Raw genomic sequence first — 18,395 nt, forward strand, 5'->3', positions numbered from 1 at the left:
TCATCCATTACAACACTTGATACATTCCTAGGATATAGGGCACCTCTCCCATTACAAAAATTGTCTTTTACTATCAGTGTTTACAGGCTTTCATCTTTGTCCTTCAAACAAGTTTTTTTTAGTCAAATAGCTTTCATAATAAAACTCACAGTACCTTCAACTCCCGGATCTAGGTACTGTATAGGCAAAATAGACAACTGCTTACCACTGGGGTCAGATCCTCCATTTTGAACCCAGGACAGTGCTGGGATTGTAGTGGAGGTGATTGCTTCTGTCCCAAGTCACTAGACTACCAGAGAGGCCAGTACCAGATTTAAACTTGGTGACATCTGAGAGTGATGTCAGAGGGTGAGCCGAGGTCAGTGCAGGCAGCAGGTTGGAGATGCTGCTTGCTCCAGCGAAGAGTTAGAGGTACAGAGGGGAAAGGAAAGTGCATCCTACCCTCGCTAGGCTACTGGGAACTTGTCCAAACCATTTTTAAAAAATCAGCTACATTAACCGCTCTTACCACATCCTCTGGCAATGCGTTCCAGAGCTTAACTATTCTTTGGAGTGAAAAAATATTTCCTCCTATTGGTTTCAAAAGTATTTCCTTGTCACTTCGAATGTCCCCTAGTCTCTGTAATTTTTGATGGAGTAAAAAAAAAAAAAAATTGATCTTCTTGGACCTGCTCTACGTCACTCAGGATTTTGTAGACTTCAATCATATCTCCCCTCAGCCGTCTCTTTTCCAAGCTAAAGAGCCCTAACCTCTTTTAGTCTTTTCTCACATCTTGGTTGTTCTTCTTGGAACCTTTTCTAGTGCCGCTATATCTTTTTTGAGATAAAGTGACTGGAATTGAACGCAATACTCAAGGTGAGGTTGCACCATGGAGCGATACAGAGGCATTATAACATTCTTAGTCTTGTTTACCATCCCTTTTCTTTTTTATATATATATTTTTTATTGGTAAGCAATGTGCATGACACAAAAGACAGTTATATAATCATAAACCATAAAGAACATCCTATGTTAACAAAGTCAAGTAACACGAGATACTCAGTGGCATACCTAGCATATGTGACACCCGGGGCCCATAATTTTTTGGCACCGCCCCCTACTGTACGAAAAACATGATTTTTAGTAACAAGCCATATGTCACACATGAGTACCTAGGAAAAGGCAGCATCTTGCATACTGCAGTGAGCAGTACAACATCAATACACCCATTGGAAAACTAAACAAGCCAGACTAGTACAGATCAATCCTACATTGTCAATCCTAACAGAAAACCATATCTTTTGAATACACAGAACACAGAAAACACCTTCGCCTAGTATGGAATATGTCATCACAAACTAACCCTCCCCCTTTTACAAAACTGTAGTGTGGATTTTAGCCACGGTGGTAACAGCTCTGACGCTCATAGAATTCTGAGTTGAACCAGCAAGAAGCTGGACTTTGCATACAATGCAACATCACAGAAACAGTGACACATGTCTCCTAAAGCAATAAATAAATAGAAAAATTTTGTTCTACCTTTGTCTTCTCTGGTTTCTGCTTTCCTCATCTTCTTGTTACTCTCTTCCTTCCATCCACTGTCTCTCTTCTCTCTGCATCTTCCATTTGCTCTGTTACTGTGTCTCTCCCTTTCTCCCACCTTCCAAATTGGTCTGGCACCCATTTTCTTCCCTCCGCTCCCCCCATAGTCTGACATCTCTGTCTTCTTCCCTGCCAGCGTCTTCTCCCCACTCTCAGTTCCCCATTTCCATTCAGCATCTTCTTCCCACTCTGTCTTCCCCATGTGCTTTCAGCATCCTTCTCCCCCCTCTGTTTTACCCTGTTTTCCTCTCCACCCCACCTTTCTTCCCTTTCTCCCGCCCTGCCCCTTACCTTCGTGGCACTTTCTCCCCCCCCCCCCCCGGACAACAGGCCCGGTCCGACAAACCTCCCTGCCCTGTGGCTGGCGATGTCTAAACATTTACGGCAGCCGGAGCATTGTAGTTGCATATGGCTGCCTTAATGGTCGTCTCTGATGCAACTTCCGGTTGCATCAGAGATGACCTTTACAGCAGAAATACGCAGCTTCAACGCTCTAGCTCAGGGGTACCCACACTTTTTGGGCTTGCGAGTTACTTTTAAAATGACCAAGTCAAAATGATCTATCAACAATAAAATTTTAAAAAAAACACAAAGCACACTGTACGTTGAGAAAATGTTAATTATCATTCCTATTCTGGAGTTTTTTCAAAGAGGTCAAGACAGATGACTCTATGCACTGTCACCTAAGTAACAACCTTACAAAAATAGACAAATACCCCCCTCCCTTTTTACTAAAGCACAATAGCAGTTTTTAGCGCAGGGAGCTGCGCTGAATGCCCAGGGCTGCTCTCGACCTCAGGCTCCCTATGCTAAAAACCACTATTGCGGTTTAGTAAAAGGGGGCCATAGTGTAAAATATAGACTGCAGATATAAATTCAGACACATTTTGATCACTAAAATGAAAATAAAATCATTTTTCCTACCTTTGTTGTCTGGTGATTTCATGAGTCTCTGGTTGCACTTTCTTCTTCTGACTGTGCATCCAATCTTTCTTCCCTTCTTTCAGCCTGTATGCTTCCTCTCCTCCACACCTCATTCCCTCCCCCAACATTTTCTTCCTCTCTCCCTGCCCTTTCTTTCTCCCTGCCTACCTTTCTTTTTTCTCTCTTCATGCCCCTTCTTTTTCTCTGTTTCTCTTCTTTCCTTCTGTCTCCCTGCTTTCCCCCTTTCTTTCTTTCTCCCTGCCCTCTCCTAAGCCATCGCCACCGCCATCGGGGAACAGCCCCCCAAGTCACAGCCATCGGGTGACAGGCCCCAAAGCCGCCACCACCCCAAGCTCGTTTTCCCTGCGTCGGGCCGACCAGCATTCCTCTCCCCGACGTCAATTCTGCTGTCGGAGAGGAAGTTCCACCCAGCTAGGCAGCGATTGGCTGGCCCAAACTTCTTCTCCGATGGCAGAATTGACGTTGGGGAGAGGAAGGCTGATCAGCCCGGTAGACTTTTCCGGACCTGGCTGGCTGTGCACCCCCCCTAAGGCTGCACCCGGGGCGGACTTCCCCCCCTCCCCCCCTTGGTACACCACTGGAGATACTGGTAGAATAATGTGTTAATCTTGTAGAATAAAACAGGTGACCGACACGTTCAACATAGCATCTTAACTACTGTAATGGCCATAAATTGCTAAAAGATAAAAGATGCATAACTAAAAAGAAAAAGGAAGGAAAGGATAAGAAAGAGAAGGAAACTCTTCCCTACCATACAACAGAAACACATAATTAGAACATGAGAAATGTATATTGTAAAAACAAAAAATAAACTGCAGGGAAATGTGCAAGGTGCAGGAATTTATTACAATAACACAAATCTTAAAACATATAAAACATATATAAAACAAATACATGAGCTACAATAATTGTATCCAAAGAACTGGTCCTAATATCTGTATGGACCGAACCCAACACGGTCCGTGTTTTGAAGAAACCACTTCTTCCTTAGGAGTCCAAAATGTTAGTACGTGAAATATCAGAAAACCAGATTGGATAAAATGATCAAAATCAAAAATGAGCAGATGTAAAAGTCTCCTGTCTAAGGCGCTGCACCGTGAAAACCAAAGTGCGGGTCCAGTCCACATGGATATTAGGACCAGTTCTATGGATACAATTATTGTAGCTCATGTGTTTGTTTTATATGTTAAGATTTGTGTTATTTTAATAAATTCCTGCACCTTGTACATTTCCCTGCAGGTTTTTTTTTTTGTTGTTTTTTGGTTTTTGCTTTGCATCTTCACTGCAGGTTCTAACATAAGAACATAAGCAGTGCCTCCGCCGGGTCAGACCATAGGTCCATCCTGCCCGGCAGTCCGCTCCCGCGGCCTGTCTGAGTCACCAGAAGGGGCCCCCTTGCCACCTTGGTTTCCCATTGAGTTCTATCTTCCCATCGAAGTCCTAACCCTCCGGTCTTGCACATGCACGTTGGTTCTTTTTGCTTTGCAAATGTATATTGTAAGAAATCACCCTGCGTACCTAGGGTTTTTAAATTTTAAAGGGACTGGGAGTTTACCATCCCTTTTCTAATAATTCCTAGCATCTTATTTTCTTTTTTGGCCGCTACCACACATTGTGTGGAAGGTTTCAGCTTATTGTCTACAATGACACCTAGATCTTTTTCTTGGGCATTGACCCTCAAGGTAGACCCTGGCATCTGGTAACTATGATTTGGGTTACTCTTCCCAATATGCATCACTTTGCATTTGTCCACATTAAATTTCATCTGTCACTTGGACGCCCAGTCTTCCAATTTCCTAAGGTCTGCCTGCAATTTTTCACAATCCGCATGCGTTTTAACAACTTTGAATAGTTTAGTGTCATCTGCAAACTTAATCACCTCACTCATCGTTCCAATTTCCAAATCATTTATAAATAAGTGAAATAGCACTGGACCTAGTATCAATCCCTGCAGCACTCCACTGCTTACCCTCATCCATTTAACCCCACCCTCTGTTTTCTATTCAATAACCAATTTCTATCAACTCCCATCCCATGAGTCCTTAATTTTCTCAGGAGCATCTCATGAGGAACTTTGTCAAAAGCTTTCCATAAATCTAGATAAACTACATCAACTGGCTCACCTTTATCCACCTGTTTATTCACATCTTCAAAGGTGTGAAGTAAATTGGTGAGACAAGAACTTGAGGTAGGTTATTGAATTGGTCAGTAACCACTTCACAGGTCGCGGACCTGATGGGCCGCCGCGGGAGCGGACCGCTGGGCAGGATGGACCTCGGTCTGACCCAGTGGAGGCAACTTCTTATGTTCTTAAGAACTTTCGTGGCTGAACCTATGCTGACTGTCCAATCAAATCATGTTTGTCTACATGTTCCTCAATTTTATTTTTTATAATTGTTTCCACTATTTTGCCCAGCACTAAAGTCAGGCTTACTGCTCTTTAATTTTCTGGATCACCCCTGGAATCTTTTTTAAAAAAATCAGCATAGCATTGGCTACTTTCTAATTTTCAGGTACTAGAGACGATTTTAGCAACAGGTTGCAGATCAGTAATTTCATTTGTATGCTTCTGGCCATCTATTGTACCTGGCACAATAGAGGGTTTAAGGGGTAGATTCTAAAATGGGTGCCAGAAGTATGGACACTAAGCACCAGCATAGCAATTGTGCGTGAAATTGCCATTTTAGAATAGGACATAAGTCGGTGTGTGCGCAATTAACTTTAAGCACGAGCAGTTATGCCATATCAGGTGCCTAAACTTGGCAGTTGTGCACTTAAATGATAGTATTCTATAACTTATACACACTAGAGCTGCCCGATATCCGATTTGAATTGATTCATCAGTTCACTTTGGCTCAATGATTTTGGGGAAAAAACAGACTTACTGATTTGGTGCATGCCCCTAAGGGGGTGCTCTGAGGGCCAGCATTGTCATGGTCTTTGCAGTGGCAGCCTTCACAACATGCTGCTCTTGCTGGCATCAGATGTTCCTCTCTGCTGGGACCTGCCTTCACGGAAACAGAAAGTAGGCAGGACCTGGCAGAGAGGAAGGCCCAATGCCGGGACCAGGAAGTGATGTCGGAGGGAGAGCCAAGGCCAGCATGGGAAGCAGTTGGAGATGCTGAGAGAGAGAGATGGGAGAAAGGAAAGGTGCATGTGTGGTTTTAGTGCGCGCACACCGACTTATGTCCTATTCTAGAATAGCAATTTCTTCTGTAGCTGGAACTATGCATGGCTTTGAGGGACCACAGAGATCTGCTTGGCTCTGCAGAGGAAAGCTGACCGAGGATAGATGGACTTTGGCAGGTGCTCTTGCTCTTCTCTTTTGGCAACAGCTGATTTACTGGAGCAAAAATCTGTTGTCACAGCTGTGGTTGGGAACCACGAAATTAGTGCATCTGACAAGGCCTTCTTTAACATTTGGGTCCTAAGCACATACCTGGTTTGCTTATGCCTTAATCCAGCTGTGCAAACGAGAGGACAGGAACAGTGAGCATGCTGAAGGAGGAGAAGGAACCTGGGACAGAGAAGACAGGGAAAGCAATGATGGAGGAGGAAACCAAGAGAAGAAGGATAAGAAGAAACACATTACAATTCTGTAAATAAAGTAACATGCTTCTTTTCTTTTTCTTAGGTAACCGGATATACATGCACCCCGATTCTCCAAACACAGGAGCACACTGGATGCGCCAGGAGATCTCATTTGGGAAGCTAAAACTCACCAATAACAAAGGGGCATGTAACAATGTAACACAGGTAATTGTTCCCAACAGTGCATCTGAAGTGGTTCTATCATAAAACAACCCAGACGTATAACCAGAGCACACTCATCATGGGGTACAATGTGATTCCCAAAAAATGTAAATCAAAGCACGCCCTACTGTGGCGAACCTAAGAGCATAACAAAAGCACACCCCAACACAAGGAGACCCAGCAAAGGGTACTCATGATAGAGGAAAGACTAAAAAGGTTAGGGCTCTTCAGCTTGGAAAAGATAGGATTGAAGTCTACAAAATCCTGAGTGGAGTAGAACGGTTACAAGTGGATCGATTTTTCACGCTGTCAAAAATTGCAAAGAATAGGGGACACTCGAAGTTACAGGGAAAAACTTTTAAAACCAATAGGAGGAAATATTTTTTCACTCAGAGGATAGTTAAGCTCTGGAATGCATTGCCAGGGGTTGTGGTAAGAGTGGATAACGTAGCTGGTTTTAAGAAAGTTTTGGACAAGTTCCTGGAGGAAAAGTCCATAATCTGTTATTGAGAAAGACATGGGGGAAGCCACTGCTTGCCCTAGATCAGCAGCATGAAATGTTGCTACTCCTTGGGTTTTGGCCAGGTACTAGGGACCTGGATTGGCCACCATGAGAATGGGCTACTGGGCTTGATGGGCCTTTTGTCTGACCCAGTAAGGCTATTCTTATGTACTTACGAGGGGTATGCATTGACAACAAGTGTAACCAGAGCAGACCTCACCATGAGGGACCCAACACAGTAACAATTATACAACTCATCTTAGAGGAACCCAACAGTATATCTCAGGCAGCTGAACACAAGAGGACTCAACAATATAATCACAACACCTTCCAGTACAAACAGATGTAAGAGTGTAACCAGAGTACCATTCACCATGGGGTTGGGGGACTCAGCAATGTAACCAAAGTACCCCCTACTCTTTTTAACACCTGCTATTTCCTCCAGATGGTTGTTCTCCAGTCTTTGCACAAGTACCAGCCACGGCTCCATGTGACTGAGGTGAACGAAGGTGAGACAGATGAATACCCATCAAGCAAAACTCAGACTTTCTCTTTCCTGGAGACCCAGTTCATAGCAGTGACAGCATACCAGAATGCAGATGTGAGTACTGGCTTAAGGCAGCGTGAAATACAGAACAGCATTCTTACAGTGACCTATCTGAATAAAAAATAACCTCTGAACCAGCATACATGCATAGAGGATACTCCTGACAGGTGTGCAGGATATGTCTTCCTGGATTCAGAGTCCCGAGACTTAAATTCTGAAATGTATTGTTGTCTTGTTTCACCTTTTTACCTGTGGCATTCCTACCCACTATCACCCTGTAGCAGGGATAGTGAATTTGGGGCTTCTTAGCCTAGCCAAATATGCAAATTATCTCATCTTTCAAATGCAAGTATATATTTCTCATACATATTTATTGTGGAAATTGATACCACACCATTTTGCAATACCCAAATTTACTGTTACTTCCACTTCAACAAATCCAAGTTCAAGTTTATTAATTTTTGATATCCCGCAAATGGTGTAACAGCTACTGTTACTCCTGTAAAGCTGATGGGCTTTCTGGGAATATTTTATTTGGACTCAGGGTGAAGATGGATTAAAGGAGAAAATAGAAAAAGGTTTCCATTTCAACATAAATGGGAGGAGCTGCCACTAGCTAGCATAATGTCCCTCTGCTGCTTGCCTCTCTCTCCTAGACTGTCACCAGCTGCATTAAGATCTCTGTTTTTCACAGATTACACAGTTGAAGATTGATCACAACCCCTTTGCAAAAGGCTTTCGGGACAATTTTGATTCGTAAGTATTTTACCTTCAGTTTCCTACATTCATACAAAAAAAAAGCCATCATTTTCCCTCCCAGGAACATCTGGACCTTTGCACAGTGTCTACATAAAAAAGACCTATAGATATGTTTGACCTGCCATTCATAAAAGACAAAAGAAGTCACATGTCATTCATGATGCTCAGCTGGTACCTGCAACATTCCAGGCATTTTCTGCTATGTGCTAGATCAGTGGTTCCTAATTTTGTTTCTATCGGCACTAGGTTCACTTTGTTATGGCATATTGGATGCAGTATAGGGATAGAAACATAGAAAGATGACGGCAGAAAAGGGCCAAGGCCCATCAAGTCTGCCCACTCTATAGACCCTCCCCTTAATACTATACAATGTTTTACCCTGACCCACTTAGGGATCCCACATGGGCGTCCCATTTATTCTTAAAATCTGGCACGCTGCTGGCCTCGATCACCTGTACTGGAAGCTTGTTCCATTGATCAATCACTCGCTCCGTGAAGAAATACTTTCTGGTGTCGCCGTGAAATTTTCCGCCCTTGAGTTTGAGCGGGTGCCCCCTTGTGGTTGAGGGGCCTCTGAGAAGGAAAATGTTATCTTCCACTTCTATACGTCCGGTGACGTATTTAAACGTCTCAATCATGTCTCCCCTCTCCCTGCGTTCCTCGAGAGTGTAGAGCTGCAAATTGTTTAGTCTTGCCTCGTACGAGAGACCTTTAAGCCCTGAGACCATTCTGGTGGCCATCCTTTGGACCGACTCGACCCTCTGCATGTCTTTGCGATAATGTGGCCTCCAGAATTGCACGCAGTATTCCAGATGAGGTCTCACCATGGTCCTGTATAATGGCATTATGACTGCAGGCTTTCTGCTGACGAAACTTCTACGGATGCAACCCAGCATCTGTCTTGCCCTTGAGGAAGCCTTCTCCACCTGATTGGCAGATTTCATGTCTGCACTAATGATTACTCCTAAATCTCGTTCTGCTGTAGTGCTGGTCAAGGTCTCCCCGTTCAAGGTATAAGTTCTGCATGGGTTTCTGCTACCCAGGTGCATGACCTTACACTTTCCAGCATTGAAGCCCAGCTGCCAGGTTGAGGACCAGCATTCCAATGTACTCAGGTCCTGCGCCATAATATCTTGTAGATTGTCCTCGCTTACCATATTACATAGTTTGGCGTCGTCGGCGAATAATGTTACTTTACCTTGAAGCCCTTGAGGGGATGGTGACAATCTCCTAGTATCGCCGCACTCCTCTGCTACTCAACCCTATTGTCATCACTAGGGTTACCATTTGGCTTCAGAAAAAAGGAGGACGGATTGAGACATATGGGTTTTACTTCCATTGAAAGCAACGGAAGTAAAAACCCGTATGTCTCAATCCATCCTCCTTTTTCTGGAGCCAAATGGTAACCCTAGACATCACCTTCTAATTCCCTCTTCTCCCATGCTCCTGACATTCCCAAACCTTTCCCATAGCATCATCACACTTCTTCCTTCCTCCATCCCCCGGTATCACTTTCCCTTGCTGGGGGTGGGGTCTGGAGAAGGCATCACCAACTTTCCTTATCTTTTTCTTCCGATTGCCAACTTTCTTTCTCTTCTTTAACATCCTTCTCACATGACATCACCTTCCTTCCTGTTTCCTATTGGCATTTTTACGTCACTTCCCTTTTCTACTTCAACCAACAGAGGAGTCAGAAGCAACTGGTAAGATATGCTGTTTGCTGACTCCACCTGCTGGCCGTAGGCCACTACACAGCGGATTGGGGGAGGGGGGGGAGGGAGAGATTGCGATTTTGCAGCTGGTAGCAGCAGCTGTAACCTACTTCTATATTTCAAGTTCAAATTTAATAAAATTTGATAAAATCACATATCTGGGTTTACTGAGCGAATAACAATCCAATAATGGTACAGTTAAACATAAGACAGGCATTTACTAATAACAGAGGGACATAACGAACCGGTACAATAGGTCAATAAAAGGAGAAATACAATATTTATAAGGAAAGAAACAATTAAGGTAAGGAGAATGAGAGAGGAAAAAAAGTCAGTTAAAAGGATCTAATGAAATTTTAGAAATTATAAGCATCCTTAAAAAGAAAACATTTAAGGTTACTTTTAAAATGATCTATATTCTTATCTTCCCTCGGATATAATGGGAGGGCATTCCAAGTCTGAAGGGCAGCTACTGAAAAAAATATTTTGTCAATGTGTACCAATAATCTTTAATGATGGGGACTATCAATAGATGTTGGTCCATTAAGTGCAGAGTACATGCTGGGGTGTAAGGAATTAGAAGATTATGTATAAATTGGGGTTCTTTAGGTAATTGGGTTTTGAGTGTTAATAATATGATCTTAAAGGAGATTCTATGGGTGATCGGTAGCCAATGTGCTTTTTGCAAAAGGGGAGTTACTTGATCATACTTTGCATTTGTTATAAGCTTAATGGCTGTATTTTGAGCAATCTGTAGACGGTTTTTTTTCTTTATGAATACAGAATTGCAGTAATCAAGTTTTGATATGATTAATGAATGTATTAAAATAATTAATGATTTGGGTTCCAAAAATTTAGCTACAGATCTAATCATACGTAGTTGATAGAAACATGATTTTACTACTCCAAATTTTCCAACATATCTGATAGTTTCTCATCTCAGTACACTAGTTGGGAACATCTATGCTAGACCAGCAAGTATTCCAAAAATAACAGTTCTTATTTGACTTTTTTCCTAGGGTGTATACAACAACCGAGGCTGAGCGTCTAACCCCATCTCCTACGGACACCTCTGGCTGCCAGCAGTTTATGTCAGGCTCTCGTTACCAGGCTTTGTTGCATGAGCAATATGCACTTCCCCAGAGTCGCTTCTATAATGGGGAGCGAAGCAGCCCCCATGCTCTGCAGCAAAAAGACCCTCTGAGCACATCTCCTCCACGCTGGTACTTTACCTCACAGCAAGCCCCAGCTGGCCATCTAGAGTATAACACGTATGAAGCTGACTATTCCGGAAATCGGTTTGTGCCATATAGCATGAAGCCTTTCCCTCTGCAATCCTCGTCCCACCACGCACTCGCTTATTACCAGGATCACCCTTTTGACTCCACTGCTGGCTGGGGTGGCAGCAGGAACTCTGCTCAATACCACCCAAAAGGAACCACGGGCCCCCTGAGTTGGTTCAGGCCGGTGAGAGACCTGCGACCCCTGCCCCCAAGCAGTGAGAAAAAGAGCAAAGACAGCGAAGAGTCTGTCACCTGGACAGACCCTCATTCAGGAAAATCCTTGGACTCCTCGGGACCCTATGAGGCTGAGTGCAAGAGGCGACGTCTCTCTCCCTACACCTCGAGCTGTGAGAGCTCACCAGCTACTCGCAGTGGAGAGCAGTGTGAGAAGGAAGGGACTGCTGACGGAAACTATTACAATTTCTACAGTACCTGAAGACCAGGTAGAACCTTCCTTAAATTATATATTCCTTCTCAATGGCTTCTATTTCTCTAGCCTGTGTAAGGTGTGTCTATGCTGCGATAACAGGACCAGCTAAGTGCTATATCACAGGTAGATTTAGGTGTCTTCTTCCCTGTATGTGTGTATTTATGCAGATCAAATGTGTGCAAGAATTCAATGTGTGGTTTTGAGTATCTGAGTGGATTTTTTGTCAGTATGATGATATGTATGGTAGCTATGTGTCTGTAAGGTGCTGTGTGTGGATGGCGGCGACTTCACTAGATGTAAGCGTGCATAAGCATCTGTGTATGAGTGCAAGGTGCTGTGTGTATCAGTGATAGCTGTGCACTAGGTATGGTGAATGCTTGGCTGTATGTGGTATTGAGCGTCTTGGGCACCTGTGGACGCTTGGGTGAAAATGACATCGGGCAGCTGGGTCTATATGACGTTAGGCACCGTGGGAGTGTGTGAATGCTTGGATCTGACTGGGCGGAGTTGGGTGTAGGTGATATTGAGCAGCATAGAAATGGGTTTTCTATGCGAACGATTGGCTGTTTGTCCCTGGGCACCATCTGTATGTGAATGCTTGGGTGTAGGTGGCATTGGGCAGTATGGAAATGTTGGGTTCTGCCATTGCTTCCAGTGGAAGTAAAACCCAGATGTCTCGATGATATGATATTGGGCAGCATGAGTGTAAAGGTTTTGGTGTTTGACATTGGGCAGCGTATAAATGTTGGATCATTCGGGAAGCATATGAGCATCAGCTCAGTGTGGCGTTGGGTACTGTGAGTGCTTGGGTGTAGATGACACTGGGCAGCATGTAAATGTGTGTGGGGGGGGGGGCTTTGGGCACTGTGAGTATATATGAATGTTTGGCTCTGACATTGGGCACCTTCTGCATGTAAAGGCTTGTGTGTAACTGACATTAGGCAACATGTAAATGTTGGGGGAGGATTGTATGTGAACAGTTGGCTGTATGACACTGGACACCATCTGAATGTGAATGCATGGGTGTACGTAAATAGTGCACTGTGTAAATCATTGGGCTGTGCAGCGTATGTACATATTTAGGAAAGGGGGGCCAGAGGGAGCCTTTCTCCTTCCACAGCTTGCAAAGGCATTTATAAACAACTCTCAAGGTCAGCGGAAAGTTCTGCACATTAATTCTTCAGAGCCCTGTGAGAACGAGGGACAAATCTACTGTATCGGATACTAAAGGATTACAATAGCATCAAGAGAGGTCAGCAACAAAGAGAACAAAACTCCTGTGCAGGGCCCTGGCGACTCGGGCAGTTGTTAAATTGAAAGGGAGCAGCCCGGAGGCCTGTTAAAACCGGATGCAAGTGAGCAAAGATAAAGCCGAAGGACTTGCTGTAAGCACTCGGGATGAGAGCGGCTATGTTCTTTACATATGTGTAAATGAAAGTATTTGAGGGAAGCACGATGGTTTAAGCAGTTCCCTCAAGCATCCTGCAGCAAACGGGTGCAAGTGATCATCCATCACTGGATCGGGGACTCTTGAGACACCTTCTATAGGCACCTGGTGTGTGATCCTGTGGAAACTCCGAGCTAATTCTAATAGGATTGTTCAGTCAATCAGAACTAAGGAGCAGCTTATAAGTAAGAAGAGTCACACCTTAGTGACAGTAACAATCTATTGCTCCTGTGCATCTAATGGCCGTCAAAGATCAAGTCTGAAAGATTACTGAATTGAAAGGTGTCTGAACTGAAATATTTTTAATTCAACTTTTAAATATTTATTGAATATATGTGTACTATCTTCAGGTTTGGAGAAAATCTTTAAATAAAATATGACATAAGATAGCATATGAGAGAGACTGCCAGACAAAGAGCATACACATGTTTACATGAGAGATCGAGCGAGCAAAATTAATCGAATGCTATGTTCCCTCTAAGCTGAGCATGTGAGCAATTGCTCATACATTCTAGGAGTGTTGCTGTCAAAAATACTTGCAAATTTGGAAAATTGTGGGTTTGTAGAACTTGCTGCTCACACGAAAATTTTTTTTTTTTTTTTTAGAACTTGTCACTCACACGAGAAAAATTTGCACGCACCTGGCCATTCCTTAAAGGGAGTATTGATTGACTGTGTTTTTCACACAGAGATATCCTAAGTATGCATGTTTGTGTGTGTGTGTATATGTGAGACAGTTAAAAGGTGTGTGTGTGTGTGAGCGAGAGAACAAGAAAGAGGAAAAACTGCCAGTATGTATGTGAGAGAGAATGAGACTTCTAGAGAATATATGTGCGAGTGTGAAACCAGGATAGCTGTGCATGTGTATGACAGACAGACAGCCAGTTATCTTGATAGCTATCTTTCTAATTTTCACACTTGCACACACATTCTCTAGTAGTCTGTCTTTATCACAAACGAGTTATGCTCTGACAGTTTGTCTCTTTCTCTCTCTCTGTCACACACATATACAAAGAATAACTGTGAGACAAAGATAACCTTAGAGGGAGGCGGAGATAGCGGATGTTGTGGATGGGCCAACTAGATGGGCCATTTGGCCTTTTATTTGCCATCATGTTTCTATGTTTCTGTATACCCCTAGCAGTACAAGTGTGAGAGGGAACCATTTGTGAGAGACTACTAGAGGATAAATGTATGTGAGAGAGGCTGCCAAAAAGAATCATTTCAGTGAGAATAACCCAAGTGCAAGACAGAATAGCCAGCCCAAGAATAATAGGCATATGTATGAGAAAGAGACAGCCAGATAATGTCTGTATGTGTGAGAGAGACTGCCAGAGGATAAATGTGTGTGTGATATGAGAGGCATTTCCTGAAGACAGCTGTGGATGTGTGAGTGCCAGAGGATAACTAGATGGGGGGGAAGGGGGGAGGGAGTTCATGTATGTGTGTGAGACAGATCAGAGAAGAAACATGTAATAAAAACCGAAAAAGGATAACTTATGTGCGGTTGTGGAAAAAGTGTACCCGATGATAATTGTGGAGGTGTATAGGATGAGAGAGACACTGCCAGATGGTAAGTGGGTTTGCATGCGAGAGATGCTGCCAGACAATAACTGTGAGGGTGTGTGAGAGAAACAGGCTGCTAGAGGATCATTATAAAGAAGAGACTTCTGGATGTGAGAGACGGCTATGGGGCAAGATGGGTTAGAGGAGGTGATAGTCACTGACAGAAGAACAGAAGGCCAAACATATTGTAACTCCCGTGCTATGAGGACAAAGTACAGTGAGTGAAGACTTTTATACCAGAGGAAAAAAATGCTTATTTTAACTTAACACATCACAGATGGGGAAAATGGAAATGATTTGGTTAGAAATTACATATCAGAAGGCAGACGTGGACTCAGTACAAAAACAGGTTTTCTCAAGATCTAAGGGTTAAGGAGCAAGCAAATTATGCTGTCTCTCTGCCTGCAGACTCGGTCAAATAAGTAGATCAGGGGGACCCCAAGTTCAGTACTTGATGTACTGTGAGTGATTAAAGAGACTATAGCAAATCTGATGCAAAATCACTCCTATATATTCAATAGTATTTCTTGAAAATTTATATCAACTTATAGAGAAGCGAGTGCTCAGAGATGTGGAGGTGAAAACAAGGGGCGAACCCCAAAACTAGCACCTCACCACCCAATCATTGTATATTCAATATATTTAGTTAATATTGAAAAATCTTCGTGCAGCAGTGTACCCACAGGTTGTCACTTTCTCATACAATAATTAATCAGAAGTTGTTCAAAAGTTATTCAAAAAGCAAACTTATCTTGAATTACAGGTTCCGACGTGGCCCGTTTCGATCCTGCGTCAGGGAACCAAAATCTGAATTCAAAACGTTACTTCAAGGGTGGAAATGTCTCAAAAATTTAAATTAATTTAAAGCTGCAACTGGAAAATTTCCTCCTCCACCGGAGTTTCCAGTTACAGCTTTAAATGAATTTAAGTTTTTGAGACATTTCCACCCTTGAAGTAACACTTTGAATTCAGATTTTGGTTCCCTGATGCAGGATTGAAATGGGCCACGTCGGAACCTGTAATTCAAGATAAGTTTGCTTTTTAGATAACTTTTGAACAACTTCTGATTAATTATTATATGAGAAAGTGACAATCTGTGGGTACACTGCTGCATGAAGATTTTTCAGTATCTGACACCTGCGTTCAAGAGCTAAGTGGTAGGTACAGCTTTTCTGTGCAGGCCTAGAATAGTTCCTGATCTGCCGGAGCTGCAAGCAAGTTTGTTTTCACAAGCGATATGGATGCAGCTGTTGTGCAAGTGTGTGTTCTGCACCTAACAGCTGTGTTATTATGACTGTAGGTGCAGGGCATACACTCGCACAACACATGCACGAACAGCTACCAGCAGCTTCAGACTTGCTGGAAAATTTTGCCTGGTACGAGGTAGGCGTTCCCTTCTGAGCATTACAAGGAGTGCTCATTTTAATACTAATGAGCTCCTTGTAATGTATTTGCATTAAAGGCTGAGCTGCCTTGCAAGTAAGACGGGCTAGAACCAGTCTTACTTGCAAGGCAAGTTTTGGAGCATTGGGGCCTGAGGGAGCCTTACACCAAGCTCAAGCAGCAGCTGTTTAACAATGAGATCAGAGTAGAATGAGTGTATGGGGAAAGCTAAACCTAGGGTTATTATATGGCTCCAGAAAAAGGAGGATGGATTTTGTCTCAATCCATCCTCCTTTTTCTGGAACCATATCATAGCCCTAGCAAAACCCCAACTTTGAAAAGAATACTCATATTATTTTTGCACTAGGCGTGCTGAGATGCACAGAGAAAGGTCTAACCCAGTGTCTCGCAAACTTCCGACCGGTGGCAGACTAAATCCAGTGCCCCTGCCAGAAGGCACCCAGAAGTGCACGAACATCGAGGCATGTCCTGTAGGCATGGACGACTCTCCTCACCAGTGTGTCATGGCGCACCTGAAATCTCAGGAGGCACACAATTTACGATACGCAGGTCTAACCAGTAGAAATGGTATTAATGCCTCTGTACAGTGTGCAATGCTGGAGACCATAAGCTCCAAGAGAAGAGACAGTCCAAGCAAAGGCTACCAAAATGGCATCAGCTAAGCCTGTACCAAAAGCTCTGTGAAATTAGACTTTAGGACCTAACTATGACTATCCTACAGTAAAGGAGAGTTGAGAGGAGGGGTATGATTCAGGCATGAAGAAACCTTATTCAGAGGAAAGATTGCTCTAGAAGTAGTCATAGGATAAGACTGCAGGGGGTAGACTTGGGAGCAACAGCGGGAAATACTACTTCATGGAAAAGGTTTGGGGTTGATTCAAAAACTTGAATACACTTATTCCAGCTTACCGGGACGTAAAACTCCTCAACCCAGCTGATAGACAACTCTGACGACACTCCACTGAGCAGGCTAAGCTATTTAAAACCACTTCTTCACCTCCCCCCATGTTACAATGTCATAACGCACAATGCTGAAGGGCAGGGCTTACAGGCAACCACACGGACAGCCTAAATTTGGAACCAATCAATTTCATTGTTCATTCCCACAGGGAACAGAGTATGCCAATTAAATATAAACCGATGCTCCTGTTTTTACTTGAATGATTATTTGGTTCATTGATTAGTCTTTTGAAAAATCAAGGTGACTAAAGTTGGAGTTATAAAATACTATCATTTACATGCCTAACTGCCTACAGTTAGGCATGAGTATTTCCGCCAGTCATTCAGCTAGCATCAGTGCTCGTGCTTAAAGCTAGGTATGCAAATTCAGACTTTCACTAGTATTCTGTAATGGCAGTTGTGTACACAAATGCCATTATAGAATTCATGCTTAGCACACATCATCCCGGCATCTAGTTTGGTAACCTAAGAGGGTGTAATCCTGCAGCTACTCTGTAACCACATTATATCTGTTTCCCTTTGCAAACATGGCCAGTTAATATTTCTGTGTCTGCAGGGAAGTGGATATAAAAGTATGCACCGAGATTGATTATACACTTTCCTAAAATGGGGACGGAAGGAATGTAGGGGCAGGGCTAGATGTAAAGGGACTCAGCTGGGTCAGTCAGCCGGCATGGACGACTCTCCTCCTTCCCAGTGTGTCAAGGCACACCTGAAATCTCAGAAGGCACACAATTTGCGATACACAGGTCCCCCATGTCCTATTTACATTTACATCCAAGTCTTAGTTCACAATGCTTCTGGTTTAGATTAGAGCAGGGATAGGCAATTTCGGTCCGCGAGAGCCGGAGCCAGGTCAGATTTTCAGGATATCCACAATGAATATGTATGAGATGGATTTGCATGCACTGCCTCCTTGAGATGCAAATCTATCTCATGCATATTTATTGTATAAACACAAAGGGCTATGTTTGCTACAAATTTATAAACTAAAATTCTCACACATTCATTAATCACTTCTTTTTATTTTATACTGTTTGTTTAAAAAAAAATTTCACCCCACACGTGTTAATACTTCATATCATATAAATATACACATAAATAACTTACTAAAACCTTAACAACCTACCCAATAAAAGTTCATATCAAAACTACTCTATTGCAGTACTGGCCAAAAAGTTATTGATATTGTGCAAACTTATCACTTCATGAATGGTATTCCAATAGATGTTATCTTCATATTCCTTGTATCGCTGTTCACCATAAACGGAGCACAATTGCCCAACACAAATCTGTGTTTCGCCTGGTGGCGTTGTCAGGGGCTACAGGCTAATCTCAGCTTCAGTAATTAATCTTAGTTCTTGTTATTCATTATACAATATATTTGTGTGCCACACACCAGTGAGAAAAATCCAGACCAGGACTGAACAGGATACAGTTCATTCCAGCCTGTATTCCAGCTTCAGATGGCCACACAGACACAGCCTGCACTCGACCCTGATTAA

General features: G+C 43.1%; 1 protein-coding gene across 1 annotated transcript in view; it reads left to right on the forward strand.

The window, feature by feature from the left end:
• The window catches only part of TBX21 (T-box transcription factor 21), a 95,004-nt gene extending 80,666 nt beyond the window's left edge, over positions 1–14,338 (forward strand). Inside the window, exons 3-6 of the mRNA XM_033917447.1 lie at positions 6,162–6,283; positions 7,228–7,383; positions 8,024–8,085; positions 10,820–14,338. Of these exons, the coding sequence (XP_033773338.1) occupies positions 6,162–6,283; positions 7,228–7,383; positions 8,024–8,085; positions 10,820–11,519 (1,040 nt within the window). The 3' untranslated portion in view covers positions 11,520–14,338. The remainder of the gene's footprint in view (positions 1–6,161; positions 6,284–7,227; positions 7,384–8,023; positions 8,086–10,819) is intronic.
• Positions 14,339–18,395: the final 4,057 nt, after the last annotated feature.

Source organism: Geotrypetes seraphini, chromosome 13 (genome assembly GCF_902459505.1).
Source record: "Geotrypetes seraphini chromosome 13, aGeoSer1.1, whole genome shotgun sequence".
In the NCBI taxonomy this organism is placed as follows: domain Eukaryota; kingdom Metazoa; phylum Chordata; class Amphibia; order Gymnophiona; family Dermophiidae; genus Geotrypetes; species Geotrypetes seraphini.